The sequence below is a fragment of the Leptinotarsa decemlineata genome, unplaced genomic scaffold (assembly GCF_025532065.1).
Source record: "Leptinotarsa decemlineata unplaced genomic scaffold, Ldec_3_MD MMD2_tig00026328_RagTag_RagTag, whole genome shotgun sequence".
Classification (NCBI taxonomy): domain Eukaryota; kingdom Metazoa; phylum Arthropoda; class Insecta; order Coleoptera; family Chrysomelidae; genus Leptinotarsa; species Leptinotarsa decemlineata.
The window spans coordinates 219,166-245,627 of NW_027412688.1; the positions used below are offsets into that span (position 1 = coordinate 219,166).

At 33.1% G+C, this 26,462-nt stretch overlaps 2 protein-coding genes and 1 long non-coding RNA gene across 3 annotated transcripts; 2 read left to right on the forward strand and 1 right to left on the reverse strand.

Moving 5' to 3' along the window:
• The first annotated feature begins 204 nt into the window (after window positions 1-204).
• On the forward strand, window positions 205-10,787 carry LOC111514509 (uncharacterized). Its single transcript, XM_023170744.2, has 12 exons — window positions 205-346; window positions 548-795; window positions 848-1,192; window positions 1,312-2,188; window positions 3,167-3,348; window positions 3,401-3,634; window positions 6,261-6,939; window positions 8,272-8,510; window positions 8,561-9,019; window positions 9,075-9,299; window positions 10,181-10,570; window positions 10,632-10,787. Exons 1-12 carry the CDS (start codon window positions 331-333, stop codon window positions 10,785-10,787), a joined length of 4,050 nt encoding a protein of 1,349 aa, XP_023026512.2. The 5' UTR covers window positions 205-330.
• LOC141485530 (uncharacterized) lies at window positions 9,293-12,616 on the reverse strand. The gene is made up of 3 exons (XR_012467269.1): window positions 12,224-12,616; window positions 11,907-12,059; window positions 9,293-9,947 (listed from the first exon to the last, which is right to left on the reverse strand). It is a non-coding gene; the product is annotated as an uncharacterized lncRNA (long non-coding RNA).
• A 1,650-nt stretch (window positions 12,617-14,266) lies between these two features.
• On the forward strand, window positions 14,267-24,677 carry LOC111514508 (uncharacterized). Its single transcript, XM_023170743.2, has 3 exons — window positions 14,267-14,417; window positions 20,966-21,385; window positions 23,938-24,677. The coding sequence occupies exons 1-3, from the start codon at window positions 14,405-14,407 to the stop codon at window positions 24,408-24,410; spliced, it is 906 nt and encodes a 301-aa protein (XP_023026511.2). The 5' UTR covers window positions 14,267-14,404; the 3' UTR covers window positions 24,411-24,677.
• Window positions 24,678-26,462: the final 1,785 nt, after the last annotated feature.

Sequence of the window (26,462 nt, forward strand, 5' to 3'; positions counted from 1 at the left end):
AATCATATGTGTCAATAAAAAATATTAAGTGTTTTTATAAAAAAAAGGATGGAAGCATTGCTTAGAGCAAGACCGCTGCGCCCTCCCCCGATAAAGTTTTCATTATATTTACCCCTTTATTAAAAAAACATTGGTCATAATACCGCCAAATATGGAAGCTGGGATAAAAATTAAGAAGAAGAGGAAGAAGATCTTTTAGGTTATTTTGTGTTTTGGTCTTGAAATTTGTTTTGATTTTCAGTCTGGTATTCAGTTTGAAATTTCAATTTTATAATAAAAAAGATTTGATGTTGAAATCTAAAAAATATCAGAGGTGTAATATTAGCTAATATGACACTCGAAAAAGGTGAATCACATTGATTTTCAATTAACTATTCCCATGATCATGCTGTTGGAATTAATGAAACAAAGTTTCAAGTTATCATGGTCCTTTTGAAATAACATATTTGGAGGTGTTTTAAGGGGATCGGCCGATTTTAAAATTCTATAAAATCCTGTTGATAAAAAATTGAGTAATAATTCAAAACCAAAAAATTTTTAATTTCAGAAATATCAGTGATCCTTGATGATGAGGAGGAACCACTTTGCAAAAGATTGAAAATTGCCGATAATGCTTTCAAGTGCTCCGAATTGCCACTGCAGTGTAAACCTCTGCTGTTAAAGTGGATATTGAAAAGTAGTGCAAAGACTTCTGAAGATACTTGGCGATTTTTGAATGAATGGCTCAGTTTGGATCATTTTCAAAAACTTACTAGAAATGAAATTGATATCAAAGAAATAAAGGGGTTCATTAAAGTAAGTTATTTTATAGATTTTGTAAAAAATAATTATAATTCTTTTTTTTCAGCTTCTTATCAATACATTGGAATCTACTCAGGAGACCAATGAAAATATATTGGAAACTATAATCAACACTGTGGGATTTCTTGTGGAAAACAGAACCTTCTTACAGTATTTTGTAACCAAAATAACTGATTACTGCAGACTAATTGCATGTGTTTTGGATAAAATCCAAAGCCCAATGAAGTTCACCGATTTCATAAGAAATAAAATATTATTTCATAAAAGTCTGATACTTGCAAAAGATTTTGTATCACAATTTCTAAGTATTGTTATGCCAAAGTTTGTAGAAAATTTAGTCAAATTTGATACTAAGGATGTTTTTCTTGAAGTTTCCAAAGTTATTCAAAAGGTGTGTATATTTATTTACATTACACAAGTTGTGTAAATACCATTTTTTATATCTACATTTATGTAGTAGTATGATTTGTTGTTGAAATCATTTGATAAATATAATCATATGTTTTACAGTGCATATTTTACAATAATCGTAGAATGTTTGCAAATTTCATGGATCAATTTTTCACTGGAGCCGATTACGAGGATCTAACTGTGCCAAAAACTTTGTTCCTCAACCTTCTAGAAGTTTATAAATTAGATGAAGGCGTGGCAAAGGTTTATGTTAAACTGATGAGTCATGCATTTTCTGTGGCATATGATGACTTCGAACTGTTCCATAAGTTCTTCATAGTAATGCTCTACATACAAGGATTTGAATTGAGTCCAGAATTAACAGCACATTCAGGTAAAATCCTGGAGATACCCGATGAAGTAAGAGTCCAGAAAATATCCCTTGATAACACTTTGGAGTTGCTGAGAGTTTTGTCTGAGACCAAAACCAACTTAGGGTGCAAATTCAAAGACATTACCTTTTCTGACTTGCTGAAAAATATTTTAACCGATTACGTCTTCCTCAAAAAGCCTTCGAGTACAAAATACAAAGTGGTTACGGAAGTTATAAAAATTGATCCTTTAATCGTTCAGTCTTTGACGGATCAAATAATCGTTTACTCAATGATGGCAGATAATAGAAAATACCTGGAAGCTTACGAAGAACTTGTGGTATCTGTGTTTGATATTTATTCAAAGTTACATCGAGTGGAAAATCTAGTGTCTAAAATGGTGGGAACTTTAAAACAAACGATCAATGTACATTCTGGTAGTGGAAAAGAGAATGTAAATATGTTTAAAGAGTATGACTTGAGGGTTGAAGATATCTTCACAAAGAATATTTTATCAACTTTCAGCAGGTGCATCAGTAGCTTGGCCAGCTGGCAAGTGATAAATGTATTCAAAACACTTATTTACTCTTTGAAAGAGTCTTTGGAAAGAATGAGTGATGGTGAAGGTAAGTTGGAGTTTATTTTCAGTTGTTGTTTTTATGATAATTATGTATTGAATAATTTGTTCCAAGAAAGCTTTTACCCAATTATAATATATTTATAGGAGGCTTCTTCTTTGACTTCAATTATGTTCTGAAAAATATTGACCGTAAATGCCTGTTATAGCCTTTATCCTCATGGACTTTAACGTTATAAACATGACGGTTGATTCATTCATTTCTTATACATTTCAAAATCACCGTTTACTGTATCGAATTGTTCAGTACATTTCATCCCAGACATTTTTAGCAGCTGCTTGTAGTGTCTCGAATTTAACACCTCCTCTATTTTGGAAGGGGTAGATTGTTCCTATGACTATTATAAAAAAGAATAGTAATCTTACCGTTTCTTGTTGAGTGAGTAGTTTAAATGATTTAAAACTCACATCTTCGAACCAATCGTAATTGACTACCTTGCAGCCAATCATAAATGAGCAAATTCATAACTTCACAGTTGTCTCGCAATTATTTTCAATCACATGTAAGTCTTGGGAATTTCCTACATAAAAATTATGTTCTGCGATGTCAAACTTAACCATTGAACTGCCACCAGATTTGGCCCTCTGTCACAGAGAGCCAAATCTGGTGAATACTGTGGCTGAGGCATGATTTAGGTGTTTTTTTGACCAAAAAATTACTAACAAAAACATGTATGTTTCTTGGGAAATAAATCTTTATTATTTTTATTGAATTTTGTTTTGAAGTATTTATGAGTCACAGAAATAGTAGAGTATTATAGGTACTAGCAAAAAATTGTCATTGTTTGCTCGAAACTTCATTCTCACGATAAATGGCCACAGTGTATTATGATACAAAATGAAAATAATTATTCATAGTCAAATGTCTTCAAAGTTTTTCATATAACATACAATTATTATACATGTATTTCCGAATATATTGTTATTTAAATCTATTCAATTCTGTTTTTTTTGTATTCTGTTGCAGGCAACAAGAATATTGGTATTTATATGCATATTTTGAGTGTTCTGATCGGCACGTTTCTCTCAAGCATAAGAGTAGCAGAGCATACAGTGACCGCCAACGTTATTGAAAAAACGATAAAGTGTTTGGATGAATTGCAAGAATTACTGCGAACGTTCGGAATCCATCTTCTCAACAGAGAGCATGTTAGTATTACTTGCTTGAATATGATATAATATTGAATTACCTCTGTTCTAGGATCATATTTTGATGAGATCGTTTCTGAACATTGCTTTTTATTGGGCCGAAATGTCTATGATATTGAAATATTATTCTGTGTCTGTGAAAAATAAGGCCGACGATAAGCTTCCGGATAGCAATTATTCTCCGTGTAATTTGACATTCATACACTCGTATTTGAACGTTCAAGAGTGGTGTTTGATCTCGGAGAGAATCACGAATTTCGGAGAACCTCCTTGTAAGCAACTGATGGTAAGTTTGATACGATTATACACTGCTCAACAATTGTAAACTTTCACGACCGGAGATAACTGCATGAAGGAACTAGTTGGTTAGTCTGTTCAATTCTAGGACTCGATAGATGACTTGTAAGGCATGCTCTAAGTGAGTGTGACATGTGGGTTGATCGGACAATGACAAATCAAAAGATATACAGTTTGTGGCACAGAAAACGAAACAGTTGGAATATCTTCAAGACACATTTGTTGAGAGAAAAATGTAAAAACAGAAGAAATTTCAATATAAGGGGAACATTTTCTATCATAATCTCAACCGTCTGCTCTCCAGCCCTGGTTGACCATCAGTCTTAGAATTTGAATAGGGAAAGTTGTGACATATCATTCGAAAGGGAATTTTATAAGGAGCTCATCCATGTGACTTCACTGCGGTACTTTTCATTTTGGCGCCCTCTTGCGTGAAAAACAATGTCATTAAGTAACTCCAGAAATGCGAGTTCCCATCGTTTCTCTGATAATCCCTTTGTATAAGGGTGGATATAATGATGACCCTTCCAAATTCCGGCCTAAAGCACTTATTCCTACCTTGCTAAACTCATAGAAAAACTAGTGAAAAGCAGAATTTTATGTTTTTGCAATGATAATAACATCCTTACTTTTCGTCAATTTGGATTACAAGCAAATAAGGGTACTAATGATGCTATGTTCTCTCCGTTAGAAACGATATACTCCGAATATAACGCTAAAGAAGCAGTCGCTGCTATTTTCTGTGATCTATCGAAAGCTTTCGACTGTGTCAACCATGAGATCCTTCTTAATAAGTTGCAACAGTATGGCTTCAGAGGCAACACTCTCCACTGGCTTCATTTGTACTTATCAGGTCGCAAACAGGTAGTTAAAACAACCGAGTGTTCCTCTGCTTAAACTATCAAATGTGGTGTACCACAAGGATCGATCCTTGACCCAATTTTGTTTCTTATCTACATAAATGACTTAGCTTTTATAGATATAATGGAATTACTCTCTTTGCTGATGACACCACTTTATTGTGGCACAACAAGGACATTCCTACCCTTCAAGATGCCATCTCAGCTGACATCAACAAAATCAAAGAATGGTGCGACTGCAATAAGTTATCATTTAATATCAATAAAACTAGCATACTTACTTTCCACTGCAACTTACCTGAGATCTGCCTTGGTGACAAAATCTTAGACAGGGTACATAATTATGAATTTCTGGGGTTGAACATTGATGATAAACTGAAATTTAAAAATCACACAATAAACCTAAGCAAGAAGCTTGCCTCAGGTTGCTATGCACTAAGAGTGATTCCTAGAGAACTAGGCTACTCCCATTCAAGAACAGCTTATTTCGCTCTAATAGATCCCCATATTAAATATGGAATTGCCTTCTGGGGAGTCTGTTCTAGAGATTTATTTCAAATGATTTTTGTGCTCCAAAAAAGGGCTGTCCGATATATGTGCAAAGCAGCTCCCAGGGATTCATGCAAGCCTCTTTTCATTTTCTTTTCATTTTAACAGTAGTTGCCCTGTTTATCTTGGAATCAATTTGCTTGATTAAAAAAAATTATTCTTGTGCATCTCCCCCATCCTCATATAATACTTGTAGCCACAATAGTAACATAGATCTGCCTATTCCTGCGAGCTCCCCTGTTATGGATTCAATTATATTCAACGGGATCAAACTGTTTAACCACTTACCAGCCCGAATTAAAGAAATTATAGTGCTTAACAAATTCAAAAAAGCAGCTACTTGTTGATAGGGCCTATTATTCAGTTCAGGAGTATCTTGACGATTCACTTGAATCTTAACTTTTATTTCTATGTCTTGTTATTTCCAGCTGAATATCTCAGTGTATTTCACATTTTTAGCTTATGTTTATTGTATTTTGTTTAAACTGTTCATGTTTTTTTATGTAGATTTTTATATCTTACATATTATTTATTACTTTGTCTACAAGATGTAGTTCTTCAGACAATAAAGTATATTTGATTGATTGATTGCTCCAAAATGTCGGACAATATTTCGAGGAGACTACCATAGACTCATGTATCAGTTAATGGATAACTGTTCCAGCACCTATTGTGAAATAGTGTAGTTTGCATAGTTTTTAATTTTTTAGATTCATACAGTTTGAATTTTTCAATGTTTTTGACTTTTTCACATTATCTTTTAAACGAGGTATCATGATTTGAAATGCAGAAAAGTTGTTTTTCCCGCAAGAGGGCGCCTGGTATTTGTCAAATTGAAAGAATATTTTCAGAGAGTAAATGATTTTTTTTTTTTAGAAACATACTATTGAATTTTATTTTTCGGTTGACAAGCATAAATGTATAATAACATATAAGCAATAACTATAATACATGATGAAATTTGGAACAATCATGAAATCAATTCAGAGAACTAAGACTGTAAAAGAAAGAAAGAAGAAAAAAATCACCTCAAATGTGTAAATCGTTGTATATGCCACGTGCCACTATATGTTCATTTGTTTTTTTTTTAGATTGACACATAATTTTCATATAAAATATTTATTTATTTGCCTATCATCATAAAATATAATTACTTCAGTTGTTGAGCAGCTTAATTGAATTGTTTGTAACATTTATTTTTTGTAGTATAAATTATTTATTCAACGAGTAAGAGCGATGCATCTTTTTCTTCCCAAAATCAATGACGATATCGTAACAAACTTATTGAGGAATGTCACGACAGATCTGAATTGCATTGGAAAATATCTCTTAGAAGACAAATTTTCTGTAAATTTTCTGTTACCTAGAATGGAAACAAATACAATTGTTGGACTCGCCGAAACTTTTTTTTCGAATCATGAAAGTTTTATGAATTTCCAAAAATATCAACATATACTGAACTCCTCGACTATTTCAAATGCTGTAATATATGTTTGTATTACAAAGATGAATAAATTGATTTCCAAGCACAAGAGGAAACGTGATGAAGACACCACAAAAGTAAAATTGAGCACAAGAATTTGCGCTTTATTGAACCCAGAATTCTTTTTAACCAACGACGAACCTAAAAACTTACTGGAATCTGCTGTTCAGATTTATTCCGACTCTGAAACAGAAAAAAGTTGTATTGCAGAATGGAAAGTCAGCGAAGAGAAACTGTTGGATGTGTTCAGGGTTTTGAGACATTTTCCAGCTATTTACAGCTCTGATAACGTACAAAAAATGTATCTGTTATATTTTTGTTCGTTGCACAAAGATTTGTCCAGCGAGTTTCTTAAAGGGAACTATAAGAGCCTCCAGTTAACCATAGAAAACAATATTATAGGTAAGTGAATTTCTATTATCTCTCTTTCAAAGTAGTCCCTCAATCACATCATGTTGGAGTGTTTGCACCACATCCACAGTATAAATACCCTTTACTCTGAATTGATATTTCATAATATCTTTTTTCCAATAAACTTAAATTGTATGTTAACTTCAAACAACAGAAATATATACAAATTATTATACAATCATCTAATAAAATGCAAAATTAAAGTATTAATGATTGATTGTAAATATAGTTATAGTACTACTAACAATATATTCAAATGTAAACAGAAATTGAATTATATTATGTACAAACTCATTGAAAAAAAAATCTATATAAAATAATTTTAAAAAAATATCAACAAAAAAAATTAAGGGAACCAAAAATATAAAACAAATCAAGAAAAAACACTTATTTAGAAAGAAAAAAATACAAAAAAATTAAATTAAAATGCAAAAACAAAAAGAAAAGAAAAAAAAATACAAAAACAAACAGAAATGGAAATTCAAAAAGCAAAAAACGAGGGGAAAAAATCTATGTTTGAGCTACTACTTAATGTTACTTTCAAATAGTTTTTTATTAAAACAGTCTGGCTAATTGGTTCTCCCAAAGCCAACAAATTTTAAACCACACACATACACACAAAGTAGTCCCTCTCAGTATTTTTTCCAACCGTCCTTGAGCTCTCTCTCAGCGATTCGGTTTTTATCTCCTCATCATTTGCAAAACGTCCTCCTTTTTCATGGGTCTCTTCAATCTTGAGATCAGGAAAAGTCGCAGAGGGACAAATTAGGTAAATATGGTGGCTAGGGCTTGATTACGGTGTTGTTTTTGACCAAAAAATTACGAACAAATGAATATATGTATGCCCTTCATAGACTAACAGCAACTGAAGAAAGCGCCCTCTATATGTCAATCAAGCTTTTCAATCATCTTCCTAACAGAATAAAACGGACTAAGAAAATTGAAGTTTTCAAAAGATAACTAGAAAAACTTCTCATAGACTTAGAACCCAATGATTTGAACACATATCTCACTGGATCATTTATTTAAAAATATTTATAACAAAAAAATCTGAACCTTCTTGTTTGACGCCATTTCATTCAATGTTACCGTCCTTTTGCAATAAAAGTTTGTAATCTACTCTGAAATAAAGCTGTTTATTATTATTAATACATACATTGATACAACATCAGAAGTTGAACATATCTTTTGAATATACATACGTTTTCATTAAAAAAAATACTATTTATTTGATAAGTGTATATGATAAAGTACCAGAGTATAAGATTATTTCTGTAGACGATGAAGTATATGAAAAAATAAATAAATTCTCACAATTTTCAGGCATGCTGCAGGAGTGTAAATTCAAACTCAGTGACGTTTTCAAAATTGAACAGCTTTGTTCAGACATATTGGACAATTTCGTTTGCGGCGAAGAAACGTTTTCTCTTGTAATAGAAAATATTTTCAGATCCAAGGAGTCTGTCCAGTATGCTAAATCAATAGTTTCGAAAGTGAGCAAGCACCTATCAAACCCTCTGTATATGCAGTGCAGTATCGTTATTATGAATGGTATTAATAGGGTAAGTTGACCAGAAAACTGTAGCTTCGTATGCTGATGATTCATTTTCAGTTAAAAAAATCTAAAATGCCCAAGGACGTTAAGAACATTGCCGATAGTTACAAGGAACTTATATGCGAAAGAATTTTACAGCTGGTGCTGAAGAATGAACCGACAGAGAGTTTGGTAGCAGGTTACGCCTATTCTCTCAAGCATTACCTGTCTCAAAACAACGCTGACAAAATAGCAGAGTTTCTTAATGTTTTTGACAAATATAATCAGTTTGCTTTGGGAGATGGAAATAATTTCGGAAAAACTGGGTATTTGACGTTGTTTACGACGGTTTTGCAAAATAAGTCAAAAATAAAAGCAGTAGGAGAAGCCTTCCCCCTTAATGTTTGGAATGCTTGCAAAGGAAACGATTCAGTCTACAGCAGATCGGAGGAATATTCCCAACTAATTTCATTGATTGTCGGGCACATACCTAATGAAAATTTTGAGGTGTTCACGAAAGAGTTGCTCAATATTTCGGTAAGATCCACCTCTAAATTTGAGTACTTCAAAATAAATTGTAATTTTTTTGCAGGAAAGTGCTTTGGCGAAAGAGGACTTTGAACTGTTTCCAAAACATCTGAAAACCTGGGAAGCCATTCTATCTTCTGACATGAATCCCGTCAAATGCAAAGTTTTACAAAGTGCTCTAGAGAACTTGCTGTACCAAATATTTAATTTACTGGAAAGTCATGAATATGATGCTGAATTGTTTGAGAGTGTATTGAATATAGAAAAGGTCATCATTCAGACCAGTCATGTAAGTAATCTACCAAGTTTCAACACGTCACTCCATCTTAAATCAGACTAAATTCAAAAGAAAAAACTCTAGAATAATAATACAGTTCACAAGTGCTGGTAAATTTCCAAAGCTTGTTTTTAAAAAAATATTATACATGATGAAACTGATCACCGGTGAAATACATTTACTCCAGAAATACCTCCACAAAAGTACTCTTGTGTCTGAAGACTGTATCGAGGAGAGATTAGATTAGATTAATATGGGGCTTCTGTGCTGAACAGCCACTACATTGCGACCTTTGCATATCTATTGTGTGGGTCCTCATGTATGCTAGAGTTCCTTGTCAAGGCCCGTCCTTGTAACTAGACTCCATAGGCCAGACCGCAAGTTCCCCATATATTGAGAGGGTTGTGGTTTTCCCTCCCCTAATGTTGCAAACCATATCCTTGACAGACAGACAGGAGAGACAGACAGGAGAGATACATACGTTCTAGAAAAGTTTCAAAATAAAATCTCCAAATATTCATCTCTCCCAACAAGCAACAAGTTCATATAAATTCCTGTCGGGAAACAGCTTATTCCCCGGCTAATACCACGATGGATATTGAATTATATCCGATAGGTTATTCTTGCAGATGTTTCTTGTTCATTCAGCAACAGTCCATGCTGAAATTGTTAAAATAGATCATTTACCCAAACAGACTTGATTAATTTCTACGAGCTATTGGATTCTTTCGTAGTTCAAACTGCCTTTAGGATGATCAATAATTTTGTTAAATTAAGACTTTTAACTCGGAATTTAGAGATTTTCAAGATAATTTCTTCATCTGGTGTTTATAAAAATAGCAGAAAATAACAGATTTAACACACAGATATTTAACACAAACTTATATTTTCAGATGAATCTAACGCCGGCAATAATGGATATACTCCTCTTGAATATTACAACATTACTGAATAAACAAAGTGGTGACTTTCCGAAGATCTGTAATTTTACTGTATCTTTAATGTCGAGCTTATTGAAATATAGAAAACCTCTAGTCATGGACCGTTTACCACCGTTTCTGCAGCAATACAGAAAAATCTTGAGAGGAATATGTGAAAGAAGCAGTTCTGATTCAGATATCGATGAAAATTCCATCAAGGAGATTTCCGATTGTGCCCATCAGCTGGAGAAACTGACGAAGATTCTAGTAAATTTCCAGAAGGATATGGGAAGAATCGCCATGTACCTGATAGCGGATATTTTAGAGCAATATGAGAATGTAACGTTACTCGCAAACGTCAAGGTTAGTTGCTGTAGAATTCTCGAGTTTTGATAAAATATTCATATTTTCTCTTTGTTTTCAGATTCACTTGAACAACTGTATATACAGTCTGATGTCTATATGCGATCAACATGCAGTTTCTTATTTGATGAGGGTTTTATCCAGTGCTTCTACAGAGATATTTAAAATTATGTATGAAAATTACAAGAAATATTATAGATTTACTGGAAAAGTTTGATTATGTAGTTTGATTTCATTTAAATTTCAACCCGAAGGTCTTGGTCCATGTCAACTTTATAAATATGATAGAACTGACCGAAACTTGATGAAAATCCATTACAAAGTATTCAAAAAACACTATAGTTAATGTAAGATTTCCACTTTGAAGTTTACAAAACCCCAACACGTGTTTCGCTATTCAATAGCATCTTTAGGCGTCCCAATACTGTTGGAACAAATTCTGTGCCATGCTTTCATAGTAATTTTGAATCATTATGAATCATTAAATTTCTACATGATAAATTCATTATCTAAACTATTCACCTATCAAGGAACAACTCATAAGACTGGAGTAAAATGAATACATTTTTTACCGGAGCTATCATTTTACCTACTTTCAAGATCTGTCCCAATTACCAATTTCCTTGTGTCAAAAGATGATTCGCAAATGTTGAACTGGTTTTTTCACTTGAATAGCTACTTATATGATCTTTTATTCTTTTGGAAAAAGTTCTCCCGGTTTGTCCGATATAAAATTTTGGACAAGAACCACAAGTCAAATTATATACTCCTTATCTATCCATTACTGGAGTTTTATCTTTATTGTTTTTAATGAATTATATTATCTATTCTGTAAGCTACGTCCAATTCTTTGTTTTTCAAAAAACGAGCGATATTATTAGGATCACCAAAGTGAATTAGAGCTACATTATGTTTAGTGTCATTCTTTGAAACTGGATATACCTGGTTCGGAGCTTGTTTCTGCAATTTTTTGTAAATAATTGAGTCGATAATATCCACTTCGTAACCGTTGCTGACAGCAATATGTTTTATGAAAATCAGTTCTCTTTGAAAATTACTTTCTGAAAGTGGAATATTCAGTAGTCTGTGAATCATTTCATTAAATCTTGTGAGTTTGATCTTCCTCTTGAATGTTGCTGCTTTATGTTGATATGGATTTATATATGAATTGTGTATAATAATATGCGTGTAAGATGGTTTGTGGGTAATTGCAAAATCATGTTTATTAATGATTCTAACTGATGGTTGAGTCTGAAAAATTTATGGTTATTCACTTTCATTTCAGTCGTGAATTCAATCGAAAGGTGGAAGAAATTGACAAATTCGATAAACTTACCCAACTGCCGGCCTGTATCAGAAAAATAAACAAAATATCTACTTATCTGTACCAATATGAAAAATTGTTAATTAGTCTATTGGTATGGATTTTATTCTCTAGGTTGTCCATGAAAATTTCAGCTAACAAGGGGTTTCCTATTACAGACTTTCGCTACAAAAGTAAACATCATTGAATTGAAAATGATTTTTAGTTAAGCAAATCTTAAAATGAGTTAGGCAAACCTATTTTGAAGTTATGCGCCGCTTGCGAGAAGCAATACGAAGAAAACGTATTTTGGAAAAACAATTCATGGTTTTTACATTGCGATTATGTACCTGCCGACTCGTCATTGCTTGTTCGAAATTTTTTCGCCAAAAACACCATATTCATGCCTTGGCCACTGTATTCACCAGATTTGCCCCCCTGCGACTTTTTTCTTTTCCTAAGATTGAAGAGACCCGTAAAAGGGTCGGTGTTTTGCTACGATTAAGGAGATAAAATCCGAATCATTGAGAGATTTCGAAAACACCAAAAGGCGAATATCAGAACTGCTTAGAGGATTGGAAATAAACGCTGGCAAAAGTGTATTATAGTTATCTGAGGGGGACTACTTTGAAGGAAACAAAATAGAAATTGGACAGAATAGTATATAACAAATTCTGTAATAGTGGTTTTCTGAAAACATTTACTTCTTCGGATAAACAACAAATTTTAGGTCAGAGTCCAATCAAAATTCATCCTTGCTGATGATTAATAATTAATATGACTCATACCTACGATATAACACATTCAAGAAGTTAGAATCTGGAATAGTCTTAGAGATGACATCACCTCATGTTCTCTTCTGTCGCGATTTCGACAGAGTCGTATTAAGCCTGTAAGTTGCTCTAGGGCGCGGCATAACTTTGGTTCGTTGATTTAACACTTGAAATATTCTAAGAAATATTCATTCATTATATTATAACCAGAACCAGCAATAACCAGAAATTTGGAAGACAAACTCTCAAGTATACACATAAAATCTGCTTTGGCAGATTTTATGTGTATACTAACCTAACCTAACCTAACCTGCTTTGGCAGGTTAATTGTCTATCCAGAAAATTTAGCTTAAATATTACCTACTTTTATGTCATGTTATTATAACCATACATTTGGAATGATTTAAACTCTCAAGTATACATATAAACTCTGTCAAAGCAGGTTAATTGTTTATCCAGAAAATTTAGCCTAAATATTACTTACTTTTTTGTCATGTTATTATAACCAGAAAGGAATTATTTAAACTCTCAAGTATACACATAAAATCTGTCAGAGCAGGTTAACTGTTCATCCAGAAAATTTAGATTACATATTACCTACTTTTATGTCATGTTGTTTTAATGAATACTGATTCCTATATTATAAACTACGTCTTCGTGGTAACTTGCTCCAAAATTTCTATAAAGAGGTAATTGAATATTCTTATTGTTCCTTCAAGGGAATAGTTCTTTTCAGTATTTGTTTGAAGTATATTTCATTAAAAATTGTATGCAGCAATAGTTTATCATAAATCCAAAACACTTTTCCCAATCATCAGAAATGCAAAACTCATCAGAAATACAGTTGATCGTTAACATAGCAGTGAAATAACAACTGGCAATTATTTAACATGAAATTGACACTTTGATTTTTGAAAGTTTTTATTATTCCGCAATTATCGATGAGAAAGTTATCAAAGTGCTCGAAAAGATGGTAGTCGATTGGCGAGAGATCTGGAGAATATGGTGGGTGAGGCAGAAATTCGACGTCAAATTCGTTCAATTTTCGAACGGTGATTTGTGAAACGTACGGCAAAAAATGAAAATTTGGGAAAAATTAAATTATCAATGTATAGAGTACAAAATTCTCTATCGATCAGTATATCCCACGACACAGTAGAGTAAATATGTATTGAGATATGGAGCTATACAAAATCATATGATATCAAAACGGGCAAAACTTTTGGAACAACCTCATACAAGTCAGATTTGAAGGACAAATTAATAAATTTGACCAAAACTATTACTATATTTGAATAAAATCTAGATACAATTCCCACAAACTTATCATTATTAAGTAACTGTTTATTGAAAAGTGAAGTTCTCATAATCATTAGTGTTCCCTGGCTATTTCTGCTGATAATACCTATCATATCATCTTTCTGAAAATGTATGACGTGAAATTATGCCTATGAATGACTAATCATGAACTGAGAAAAGTGGTTTAAACTGCATCTGTGCAAAACGTACAAAAAATTCAATCCAAATGTAAATTATAACTCATAATCTGCTAAGGTTACACTTGGAAGATGTGCCGTTATTTTTATTAGCAACTTGAGTAGGTTCCGCAGTAGTAGCCAACATTTTTTGTTAGGCTAGTCCGGTCCTGCGCGAGAGACGCGCAAACGTGGAACATTTATATACTTTGAATTGTCTACGTATTCAGTTTGAATTTCGATAGTGTAGTGCGTGCCAGGTGGAATTACCAATAACTTCAACATGAGTGTCATCCGTAAGTTTATTAGCATTCTTTCAGAAAGTTCATAGCTTCTGAAACGTTATCTAACGCTGAAAGTAAACAACATTAATCTTTTGTTCAAATAAGAAAGATACCTAATCTGAAAATTTTGAGGGATTGTCTTTTATCAACTCTTGATAAGATAACTGAATCACGATCGCCGACAGAAATGTAGGTGATTGGTAGTTTGACACTATCGAATGCAGATTGTTATTTTCATAAATTTGATCCAGGAATGTTGGGATAAATGCAGCAAACAAAATTTTTATTAAAAAGGCGTACCTTTCGTACCTATAACGGTACAATAAAATATTCATTCCACGATGTTCCCGCATCCACAGAATTTTAATTAAACACCAATGTTGAAATAGAAACCGTTAGGAGTTTTTGAATACAAATTGGGGCGTTCATGTTTTATTTTAATTATTCATTATCACAATGGCCCATTTTTCATTGGGCGTTCTATAAGATTACGAACATCCGTAGAGTCCCCCAGAAATTATGCGGTATAAAATTTCCTGCACTTTGTAACGTGTTATTAATAGACATTATAGTTATATCAACATTGTATTGTTGCCTAATTTTCATGACATCTTTTCAAGCCATACACATAGAACTTTTTTGAGAAAAATATCAAACAAGAATCGTCTAAAAGATCAATAAAAAATTATCTAGAATGTCTTTTACATCCAATATAAAGTAATGAGTACCAACTAAATGACAACAGATCTAAAAATAGGTGTTTGTGTTACGCCATCAAGTAATATACAAACAGATTGAAATGGTCAAATGAAGTTGGAGGTCGATTCATGGGCGTGACTGATTTTTCGTCATTAGAGAACATTTCAATTGTGGGTATTATTTCCATTGAGGGATTGTGGTATCGTGGAATCGTATAGTTGAATTTGTCCCTTACAGTAAATTGAAATGTGTACAATGCTCACCTAGCTTTGAATTCGCAATTTTAGAAATAGGAATTCCCTAGTAAATCCATCTTGGTGTATACCCAGATAAAAAATTTCATCGTCGCGGTAAAAGATCCTCGAAAAAATCTTCGATGTACGAGGTCTGTTCAAAAAATAAGATTAATGTTCAAATTTAGCATGATTAGTTTGATTTGTGAGAGCCATAAAAGGGAAAATATAAATTGAAGAATCAATAAATACTTTTTGAGAAAAATTAAAACACCTCATTTTTTGAACATACCTCGTACATTCAACATGTCAACTTCTTCCAAGAATAAATCGAAATTCTGTACATCTACTGGACATCCATTATGAGAATTTTGATAGAAATTGGCCTTTGGAAGACAAATTTGAATAAACATGTACCTATTTATGGTAGATCCCAATTTTTTTTCACAAAAGTTGAATGCTTGCGAGTTTGTAGGATTCATTATATTTAGATTCGAAACTTTTCAGAAACGTATATAGCAACCGTCAAAAGGGACGCTATAGACACGTCATACAACACTGTTTATCAAAAAGTGTTTTAAAATGAGTCTTGTAGTACATAACATGATTTCAAAACTAATTACTCATTAGAGCATATTTTAGACAATTATACCGTTATAATTCCAGGTGAAAAATATTTTTTTCTAGTCTTCCAAACATGTAAGTGAATGGTTTCAACAATATTGTCAATATTAAAATTAAAGCTGTTGTAGAGTGAAGAATCGGAAAAAAGTCCCTCATAACTGTAGATAGTTTTTCGATGAAATTCAAATCAAATTCTGGTTCTTTTTTTCAGAAGATTCCTTAGTTGAAACTTTTTTCTTCAAATAAAGCACGTTTTAATTTTTTTATGATTTATTATTTTTGAAATTTGAAACATTTTTGTCGGCTCAAGAACTCGGTGATGTAAAAATTAAGTAAAATAAACTTAGGATTTCAATTTGCTTTCGGAAGATTTCAGGAGTTTAATATTTTTCCTGTTATCTATTGAAGGATTGTAGAAAAATGTCACCGGGCATGCATCAAGATAAGAAAACCGTGAATAATAAAAATGAAATAAATTCGAAACAAGATGTGAATATACCATGTAAATAAAAATCATTGATGCAAAACACGCTCCTGTATCACACATATTTTTGAGAACTTATTCTACTGTATAGTTATCAAAAAACGAGATATTTGCATTACTTTTTTTATTTCAGACATGTTTTTCTTTCTTCGTCTGCAATTAAAAAAAAAACAATTCCATTCAGAAATGTAAACTACTATGTTTCATTAGTATTGCAATCAGGTACTGTGAGGAATCGATTCGTCGTGGAAAACAAAACTCGATAAATATTATTGACTTCGACGACGTCAGCGAGGCCTTTGGCGCCCAGGAGTCACCTCCACAATCCGGCGATGATGTAACTCCACAAGTATTCTCGATCGATTGTAATGTATGTTCTCGTTGGTTTTCTTCGCGTCTCATTCCCTGCATCAGACTACGCGTTTCCTGCAGTGGTCACGGCACACTTAAAGCTCGAATGAAGGGCCTGATTTCACCGCAAACACGATTTCCTAAAATAGCTGCCATTACTTCGAATATCATTGACTACATTGATTTCTGTTAGGAATAATACATTCACCTTTCCCAACGTTCCTACACAGTAGGATCTGGCAAATGCACGCCGGGAAATAACTACTTCCTCGGCTGATGCCACGACTGAGATTGAATTATATCCAACAGATAAGTGTGCAAGTTTCATTACAGAGCTTTCTTATAGTTAAATGCTCGTGCAATCTAAAGCCAACACGTTTTTTTGATATCTTTACAATGGTAGCTGACTCATGCAACTTCACTTTTCGATCATTCACCACAATTTTGTGGATTTTTTTATGTTTCCCGGTGTTACTGCCTCATCATTATAAAATTAAAACAGGAAGTTGTTTCTGATCCATTGTTTCGAAAATAGTGTCACTCTTATAGTATAATAACTTAGAAAATTATGAATAGAATATCATGAAATTTCAACAGCTTTCGTTTGAGATGATAACTGAAAAAGCAGTGTAGTACCTATACCTAATACAATGACTTTTGGTGATCTCACTGTTACAAATAGGATCGATATTAATACCAACAAAGGCCCTGGTCCTGATGGAATTCCCCCTACTTTTCTTGAAGCATTTAGCTTCATTTCATCTTGCCCACTATTCTATATATTTAATTATTGTCTATTATCAGGCGAATTTTCGGACTAGATACTGGAAAACCTTTTCTGTTACGCAACTATATAAATCCGGCCGAAAATCTGACGTGAGTAATTATCGTCCCATTTCTATTCTCAGCAAAATCCCTGAAGTTTTTGAAAGTATCATTTGTGATTTACTCATCTACGACTGCTCCCAATAATTCGGGTTTGCATTCAAAACCGTCAGTGGAGTCAGGTCTGATTATATACGTTGATTTTTTGTCGGATTCTCTGGAAAGTGGTTCAAAAGTTGACTGTGTCAACGACAAAGTTATTCATGAGCTTTCAAGAGGCTTGTCCTTTAATGACAGCTGATACCAGCAAAGCATTTGCGGTTCAGCCTGACACCTGATGAGACCTATGGCGATTCGAAACAGCGCTGTTTGCTCTTTGATTACGAAAACGCTGTGTTTTGATACAATGAATAAGTGACAACTAATTTGACAGATATAGCTTCAACAAGATGGTCATTATCAATTGTCAAAGATCGAACGTTCGTTTTGGAAGACTCTGTAGAACCCTGGTTGTCTGCCACTCCAATCGAAATGCTGAATTTGTGGTCGTCAATCAATGTCACAGTCACTTTAGAAATTACGAGGTTACTGGGTCCCAAAAGATATCACAATTTATATCAATCTAAAAATACAACTCGTTGCCAAGTTGAAAAAATGTAAGGCATACATATGAAAGGCTGCTGAACTCCTTGAACTCTTTTCTTATCAGGGAATTACATTGGTCACGCAACTTCAAAACAAATTGACATCCATAGCGACATCTCCGAAATCTAGTTTTTATGGTACTTGAAAAAATTCAAACTATATTGATTTGTGTAGGATACTAGCAGACCTGGTGAAATTCGAACCGTCTTAGCATTAATGAATGTTGTTTGTGTAAGTTATTAGCTGAGTTATTAAATAAACTTTTTTTTGTGGTTGTGAAGCACAAAGTCGGCCATGGTGTAGATTTAATGTCCGAAAAATAGTAAAATGGTACAAAGAACAGTAGGAAATATATAACATATTAAAGATACATACTACATAAAAAATTATTATGGAGAGCAAACTGAGTCATCAGTAAATGAAAGAGGTAAAATTTCACTTACATCCTCAATCAAATCAAAATAATATACGTTATCATCAGAATATTTTGCATCCCATCGACAAAGATTTGTAAGTATAAATATAAACAAAACTATTGGTGTATAAATAAAAACTGGTAATTTATAAAAGTTTGAATAAAACAAATACAATGAAAATCAAAAAGAATGCCCTTTTTTGAATGATTCATTAAAATACTTTTGCAGGCTATAAATAGGGTATATCAGCTGGCAAATTTATAACTGCTTTCTTGAATTGTACGTTGATCAAGCAAATGGTGGACATGCGATGTTTCGGAAGATGAAGCACTCCATTCATGAAATCACGTCATGTCATCGGTGACAATAGTTAATGACATTTATTCTCTTATTTGATCAAAACCCAAAGTCCTATGTCCCTTTCATACACTGTACTGTGTATCTTTTTTATAAATGTTTATCTGATTTAATTTCATAACGAATGTTTTGTGTACAAACTTTAGGAAAACGTGTTTTCGTATAATTTATAGTTCATATAAAAGTAGTTGTTCTGAGGCGGCTTCTTCTTTCAGTTTGTTTCCAAAGTTGATTTTTTTAAAGAACTGCACATCTTTGTACAAAGTTTATTTCGGAATTTAATGCTTTCCTCTTTCATTCGGAGCTTTCCACATTTTTGGAAAAGTCGATAGTCAAAATGTTTCTGTCCCAAAAACTATAATCTCTTCTAAACATATCTTTTCAATTAAAAAAAATCGGGTTATTTTAGCGTTTTTCCTCATACTATTGTTGATGATATTGACTAGTGTTGTATTAGTGTTTTTTATCGTGTTACCCCCCTTTGATTTACATATTATATTTCTTATACTGAAATCAGGCTTTCCCGGCTTTAGTTTCGTGGCCCAAATTGGATCAAATTGAATATTCAGTGACATAATCCATCATTTCGTGTTTGAAATTACATTCGTTCCAGCGAATAGTTGGAAATAATAGCCTGCCGAGCCCCAATGCAATGTAATCGCCCTAATTCTTCATTCTCCATCACGCGATTCCGTTTTACATCCGTTTCACTTCTTTTCGATGGTATGTCGGAAAAGTGATCTTATGATTCAAAAATAGATTCTGGATGTATTCACATCATGGTCCATGATATTATAAAAATAGTATCGCCATGTGTGATATATTACAGAGTTTATTCTCAGAGTAAATCTCATCCTGAGTGAAAACTTATGAAGCATTAAATTCAGTGTCTCAAAAATTCCTGAAGGTTGCTCGTATCTCAGTTTAACTCAAAACTTAAAATCTGATGTAAACAGTGCTTTTCATCAAGATAATGCACAGTGTTACGAATGATGAAGACGATGGCAAAATTGCATGGCTTCTGGCCACTAGCGACTTTTTCCTGTTTGAGGACTTCGAAAGAATGTTCGCTGGAAAGAAATTTAGCTCAGATGTAGAGGTAATCGTCGAACTGAGGCCTATTTTGAGGCTAAAGACAAATAACACTATAAAAATGGTATCGGTAATTTGTGTTGACCAGTGGCGGCTGTTGCTGATACAATTTTTGGTATATTTCGTCAATTTCCTCACAATAGGACTCTGCTGTGATTGTTTGTCTCGGTTGCAGAAAGTTATAGTGAATGACACCCTCACACGTGAGGATCCGATTCAAAAAGGGATCGTTTTGGTTGCGCAAAAGCAAAGAACAACTGACTTCGAAACGTGATAATTTCTGTCGCTTTAAATCATCAAAAACTGCATGGAAGTTGACGCCCAGTTTTTCCGTTACTCCACGTACCGTTTGTGGTGTGTCAGTCTCCACCAGAGTCCTTAAATCCTCTTCCTGGATTAATGCAGGTCGACCACTGTGAGGCTCATCTTTGAGGATGAAATCTCCGGAAGGAATTTCGCAAACCAACGTTGAACAGTGCTGTTATTAACACTATCATTGCCAAATGCCTGGTTGATTTTTTGGGTTGTTTCCACAACTTAATACAATGTCATAATAGATTCCATAAATGAAATAAAATTAGATATAACAGGGGTTATCTCTTAGCAAATTAAAAAATAGTCTTAAGTGAGTATGCATTAAATTTTAATTCATTTCAGCTTTATGCACAGCTGCATGGTTCACTATTATTATCATTATCACTATAAGTATTCGATAATAACATAAGTTACTGTAATGTTCGATATTACTCTATTGTATGATGTAAATTTAAATGTTTGTAAACGGGGTCAATTCCGTAAAATGAATAAATAAACGAATCATTTTATTTTTTGCAGAACTAGAAACCGAAGATAAACTCGAATACAACTTCTTCCCGAACTCGTGCGGCTTCGTCCAGTTCAGGGTGAGGGCCGCGAACGATGCCCACATCGCTCTGACGACCTCCGCGGCCGAGATGGAGCCCATGTACGAGATCTTCATCGGCGGTTGGGGCAACTCCAAGTCCATCATCCGCAAGAACAGGACCAAACCTGAGGTCGCCGAAGTGCCCACGCCGGGCATCCTCAACCCCAACGAGTTCCGCGGCTTCTGGATCCGCTGGGAGAACGGCAACATCTCCGTCGGCAGGGAGAACGAGGTGCCACCCTTCCTCAGCTGGACCGACTACGAGCAGATCAACATCCAGTACGTGGGGGTATGCACCGGGTGGGGTGCTAACGGTTCTTGGGTGATCGAACCGCCAAGAGGTGGTGGAGGTATGTATCGGGTTCGCCATTCACTCAGACCACTCTGTCTAAATTTTATAGTATTTATTACATTGAATGGTTGAATTGATTGTTTGAGACTCTAAATACTTTCGTTGACACAAGTCACCATATCTAGTTTACTTCTTTGACTCACGTTTGATTTCAATTTCGACTTGGAACTCGAAATTACGTCTTCAAATTCGAAATTACACTTGACATTTGGACTCTAAACTGGAAATAACGACTTCACTTCTCGAAATTTCGGGTTTAATCTCGAAATTACGACTTCAAATTCAAAATTTCAACTTTTATCTCGAAATTTCAACTTTAATTTGGAAATTTCGACTTGAAACTCGAAATTAGATCATTAAATTCGAAATTACACTTGCAATTTGGACGCTCAACTGGAAATTACGACTTTATTTCTCGAAATTTTGACTTCAAATTAGAAATTTCGACTTCAATATCGAAATTTTGACTTGAAAATCAAAATTGCGTCTTCAAATTCAAAATTACACTTGGAATTTGGACCCTAAACTGGAATTAACGACTTCATTTCTCGAAATTTCAAGTTTAATCTCCAAATTACAACTTCAATATTACTGGAGTTTTTTCCCAACACCAAATCGTTATTTTTAACACCTCGACACGTGTTTCGATCACCAAGTGATCAAAGAGGAAGATTAAAACTGTTTTAAAACAGTTTTAAGTGATCATCTTCAAAAAGGAAGATTAAAACTGTTTTAAAACTGTTTTAAAACAGTTTCAATCTTCCTCTTTGATCAATTGGTGATCGAAACACGTGTCGAGGTGTTAAAAATAACGATTTGGTGTTGGGAAAAAACTCCAGTAATATTCATTACTACACCAAAGGTTCCAAACAGTGCATCATAATTACAACTTCTAATTCAAAATTGCGACTTTTTTCTTGAAATTTCAACTTTGATATGAAAATTTCGGCTTGAAACTCGAAATTAGATCATCAAATTCGAAATTACATTTGCAATTTGGACCCTCAACTGGAAATTACGACTTTAATTCTCGAAATTTTGACTTCAAATTAGAAATTTTGACTTTAATATCGAATTTTTGACTTGTAAATCGAAATTGCGTCTTCAAATTCAAAATTACACTTGGAATTTGGACCCTAAACTGGAATTAACGACTTTATTTCTCGAAGTTTCAAGTTTAATCTCCAAATTACAACTTCAATATTACTGGAGTTTTTTCCCAACACCAAATCGTTATTTTTAACACCTCGACAAGTGTTTCGATCACCAAGGTATCAAAGAGGAAGATTAAAACTGTTTTAAAACAGTTTTAAGTGATCATCTTCAAAGAGGAAGATTAAAACTGTTTTAAAACAGTTTCAATCTTCCTTTTTGATCACTTGGTGATCGAAACACGTGTCGAGGTGTAAAAAAAAAAGATTTGGTGTTGGGAAAAAACTCCTGTAATATTCATTACTACATCAAAGGTTCCAAACAGCATCATAATTACAACTTCTAATTCAAAATTGCGACTTTTATCTTGAAATTTCAACTTTGATATGAAAATTTCGGCTTGAAACTCGAAATTAGATCATCAAATTCGAAATTACATTTGCAATTTGGACCCTCAACTGGAAATTACGACTTTAATTCTCGAAATTTTGACTTCAAATTAGAAATTTCGACTTGAATATCGAAATTTTGACTTGAAACTCGAAATTACGTCTTCAAATTCAAAATTACACGGAATTTGGACTCTAAACTGGAAATAACGACTTTACTTCTCGAAATTTCGACTTTAATCTCGAAATTATAACTTCAAATTCGAAATTCGACTTCAATCTCGAAATTTCGTCTTTAATCACGAAATTGCGACTTCAAATTCGAAATTTCGACATTTATCTCGAAATTTCGACATTAATTTTGGAAATTTCGACTTGAAACTCGAAATCAATTTTAAAATTCGAAATTAAACTCAGAATTTGGACTATAAATTACGATTTTAATCTCGAAATTGCTACTTCAAATTTGAAATTTTTTCTTTTACTCCTATCTTGGAATTTCAACATTAATTTTGACTTGAAACTCGAAATTAGGTCTTCAAATTCGAAATTAAACTCGGAATTTGGATTCTAAACTATAAATAACGACTTTAATCTCGAAATTTCGACTTAATATCGAAATTACGACTCTAATCTCGAAATTACGACTTCAAACTAAAAATTTCAACCTTATTTTTGAAATTATGGCTTTCAATTCAAAATTTTGACTATTTACTCGAAATTACGACAATAAACTCGAAATAAATTCGAAATTACGACTGTAAAATCGAAATGACGACTTTAAATTCGAAATCTGGACTTCAGTCTCGAAATTACGACTTTTGAATTAAAGTTGACTTTAGTTTCGAAATTTCAATTTTAAAGTAGAAATTTCGAAATTAATGTCGAAATTTCAAAGTTTTTTGTCATAATTTCCAAGAAACGAATAATTAAAATATGTCTCACTTCTGTGCTTCCGTAATCCTGTACTCTGTATCTTCAGTAAAGGTGCAAATTGTTTTAATTTCAGGCTACCCGTCTGCCCCATCAAACTACACTGCCCCCCCATCCAACATGTCTTCGGTCTGTTGGGCGGCAGCTAGGAACGGCCAGGTACCCCCCAGAGCTTTCGCCGGCGGCGAAGACAACGGAGAGCCTGTGTACGTCGTCAGAGCCCAGTTCAACGGAGCCCTGATCCCCGGCAAGCTGGTCCCGAGCCACGGAGTCTGCTACATCCCCTGGGGAGGCGCCGAAAATGCCGTCCCCGAGTACGAGGTGCTCTGTGACTTCCCCGGGCAGTGGATCGCCTGCTCCGGGGGAAATATCCCCCCGAACGCTCTGACCGCAGGGCAGAGCGAGGACGGGGAGCCCCTCTACGTAGGCAGGGTTGTTAACGATGGGGCTTTGACTGTAGGGAAGGTCCAGCCCAGCCACGGGGTGTGCTACATCCCCTACGGAGGGCAAGAAATGTCTTTCGGCGACTACGAGATACTCGTACAATAAATTAGACTGAGGGAGTTCGATGCTTTGAATGTGCTGCCTAGGATTCCTGTCCATATGTGCGTAGAGGGCGTAGCACTCGACAATATATACAAGCATGGCTTTTCTAGGTGCCTTCTAGTTATTGAGGAATCTCTTTATTTTTCATATATATCTAAGTGTTACTTGGAATTTAACCGTTGTCAAAGTTTTATTTATTGTTTCTCAAAATGGAAATTGTTCAATTCACTTTCTGAGTAATCTAGTTCAATACATTTTTATAAGTAAAAATTGTGTTTTCATGACTTTGTTGACTTATTTCGGAGGCACAAATTGATGACGCATTTGTAAAGATCCATTGATTACAATGTATTTTGATCTCGGCACAGATAAATTGTCTTCTTGCATGGTGAACATTTTCAAAAATGGGGTTACAGTGGAAAAAACCATATCAGAATCAGAATATGCTTTATTGTCGAAAGAATACAATTCTTGTTGACAAAGTCAGTTGTCGTACATGGATGTATGTTAAAATATAGTTAAAATAACACTTACAGATGTATAAACACAAATAAACACAGGATCTGATCACATTAGAGTAAATAATGGTACATATATATATATATATATATATATATATATATATATATATATATATATATATATAATATATATATATATATATATATGTTTATCCGTTATTATGTTTTATATATATATATATATATATATATATATATATATATATAATATATATATATATATATATATATATATATAAAACATAATAACGGATAAAACAGAATACCTGTGCTATGTGAGAATATTCAATTTGGAAATTTCAATTTTGAAAGAAGTCTTCAACATCAAAATAACAACTTTTTGACATTGAATAATGTGAAATACTTTTTCAAATTTTTATTATCGTTCATTATGGGGATTTATACTGTGTTAATATTTTAGGATGTATTCAGATTTATATTTTTTGATCAAAATTAAAGAAAACAATATCAACACAAAGACAGACATCGACAACCTCAGCAAAATTTATTCATTTTTACTAACAAAAAATATAAATCTGAATACATCCTGTAATATTAACACAGTATAAATCCCCATAATGAACGATAATAAAAATTTGAAAAAGTATTTCACATTATTCAATGTCAAAAAGTTGTCATTTTGATGTTGAAGACTTCTTTCAAAATTGAAATTTCCAAATTGAATATTCTCACATAGCACAGGTATTCTGTTTTATCCGTTATTATGTTTTATATATATATATTTATTATGTCCTTTTTATATTACAGCCCTCGATAAAGCTAATAAACATTAGCGAAAGCTCGGGCAGCTAAAAAGAGTAAATATTTATTCTAATCAGACCGAATCCCCGAAAAACTACTATTCTATATATATATATATATATATATATATATATATATATATATATATATATATATATATATATATATATATATATATTTATATATTTATATTTATATATATATATATGTATATATATATATATATATATATATATATTTATATATATATATATATATATATATATATATATATTATATATATATTATATATATATATATTATATATATATTATATATATATATATATGTATATGTTCATTCAGATAATTTGGCTATAAGAGTAAAACCTTCACACTACCTCTGAATCTATTATAATTCTTGATTTCCCTAATTCTTGCTGGAAGGTAGTTGTATATTTTCAAGCCGTTATATATAATAGAGTCCTTTACGAGGCGACTTTTGGGTATAGGCAACATAAGAGTCGAGTTTTGGGAAGATCGAGTATTGTATGACGTTGACGCTCCTTTACATAGATCACGGTGCTTATGAATCAAACAAGATGTTTCAAATATAAAAATAGAGATCACTGTGAGGATTTGGTGATTTTTAAAGTATTCTTTGTACGATTTGCGACTCTTAATCTTGAAGAGGGCTCTAATGGCTCTTTTTTGTACAACTTGGATCATCTGTAATAAATTTTTATTGCATGCACCCCAAAAAGCAATTGCATAACCTATATGCGATTCAATTA

Excerpts from the sequence above, each read along its gene's own strand:
- LOC111514509 (XM_023170744.2), top strand. Across the intron at positions 1,193-1,311 it reads TTTCCAAAGTTATTCAAAAG|TGCATATTTTACAATAATCG; the intron begins GTGTGTATATTT and ends TATGTTTTACAG. Across the intron at positions 3,349-3,400 it reads ATCTTCTCAACAGAGAGCAT|GATCATATTTTGATGAGATC; the intron begins GTTAGTATTACT and ends CCTCTGTTCTAG.
- LOC111514508 (XM_023170743.2), top strand. Across the intron at positions 21,386-23,937 it reads ACCGCCAAGAGGTGGTGGAG|GCTACCCGTCTGCCCCATCA; the intron begins GTATGTATCGGG and ends TTTTAATTTCAG.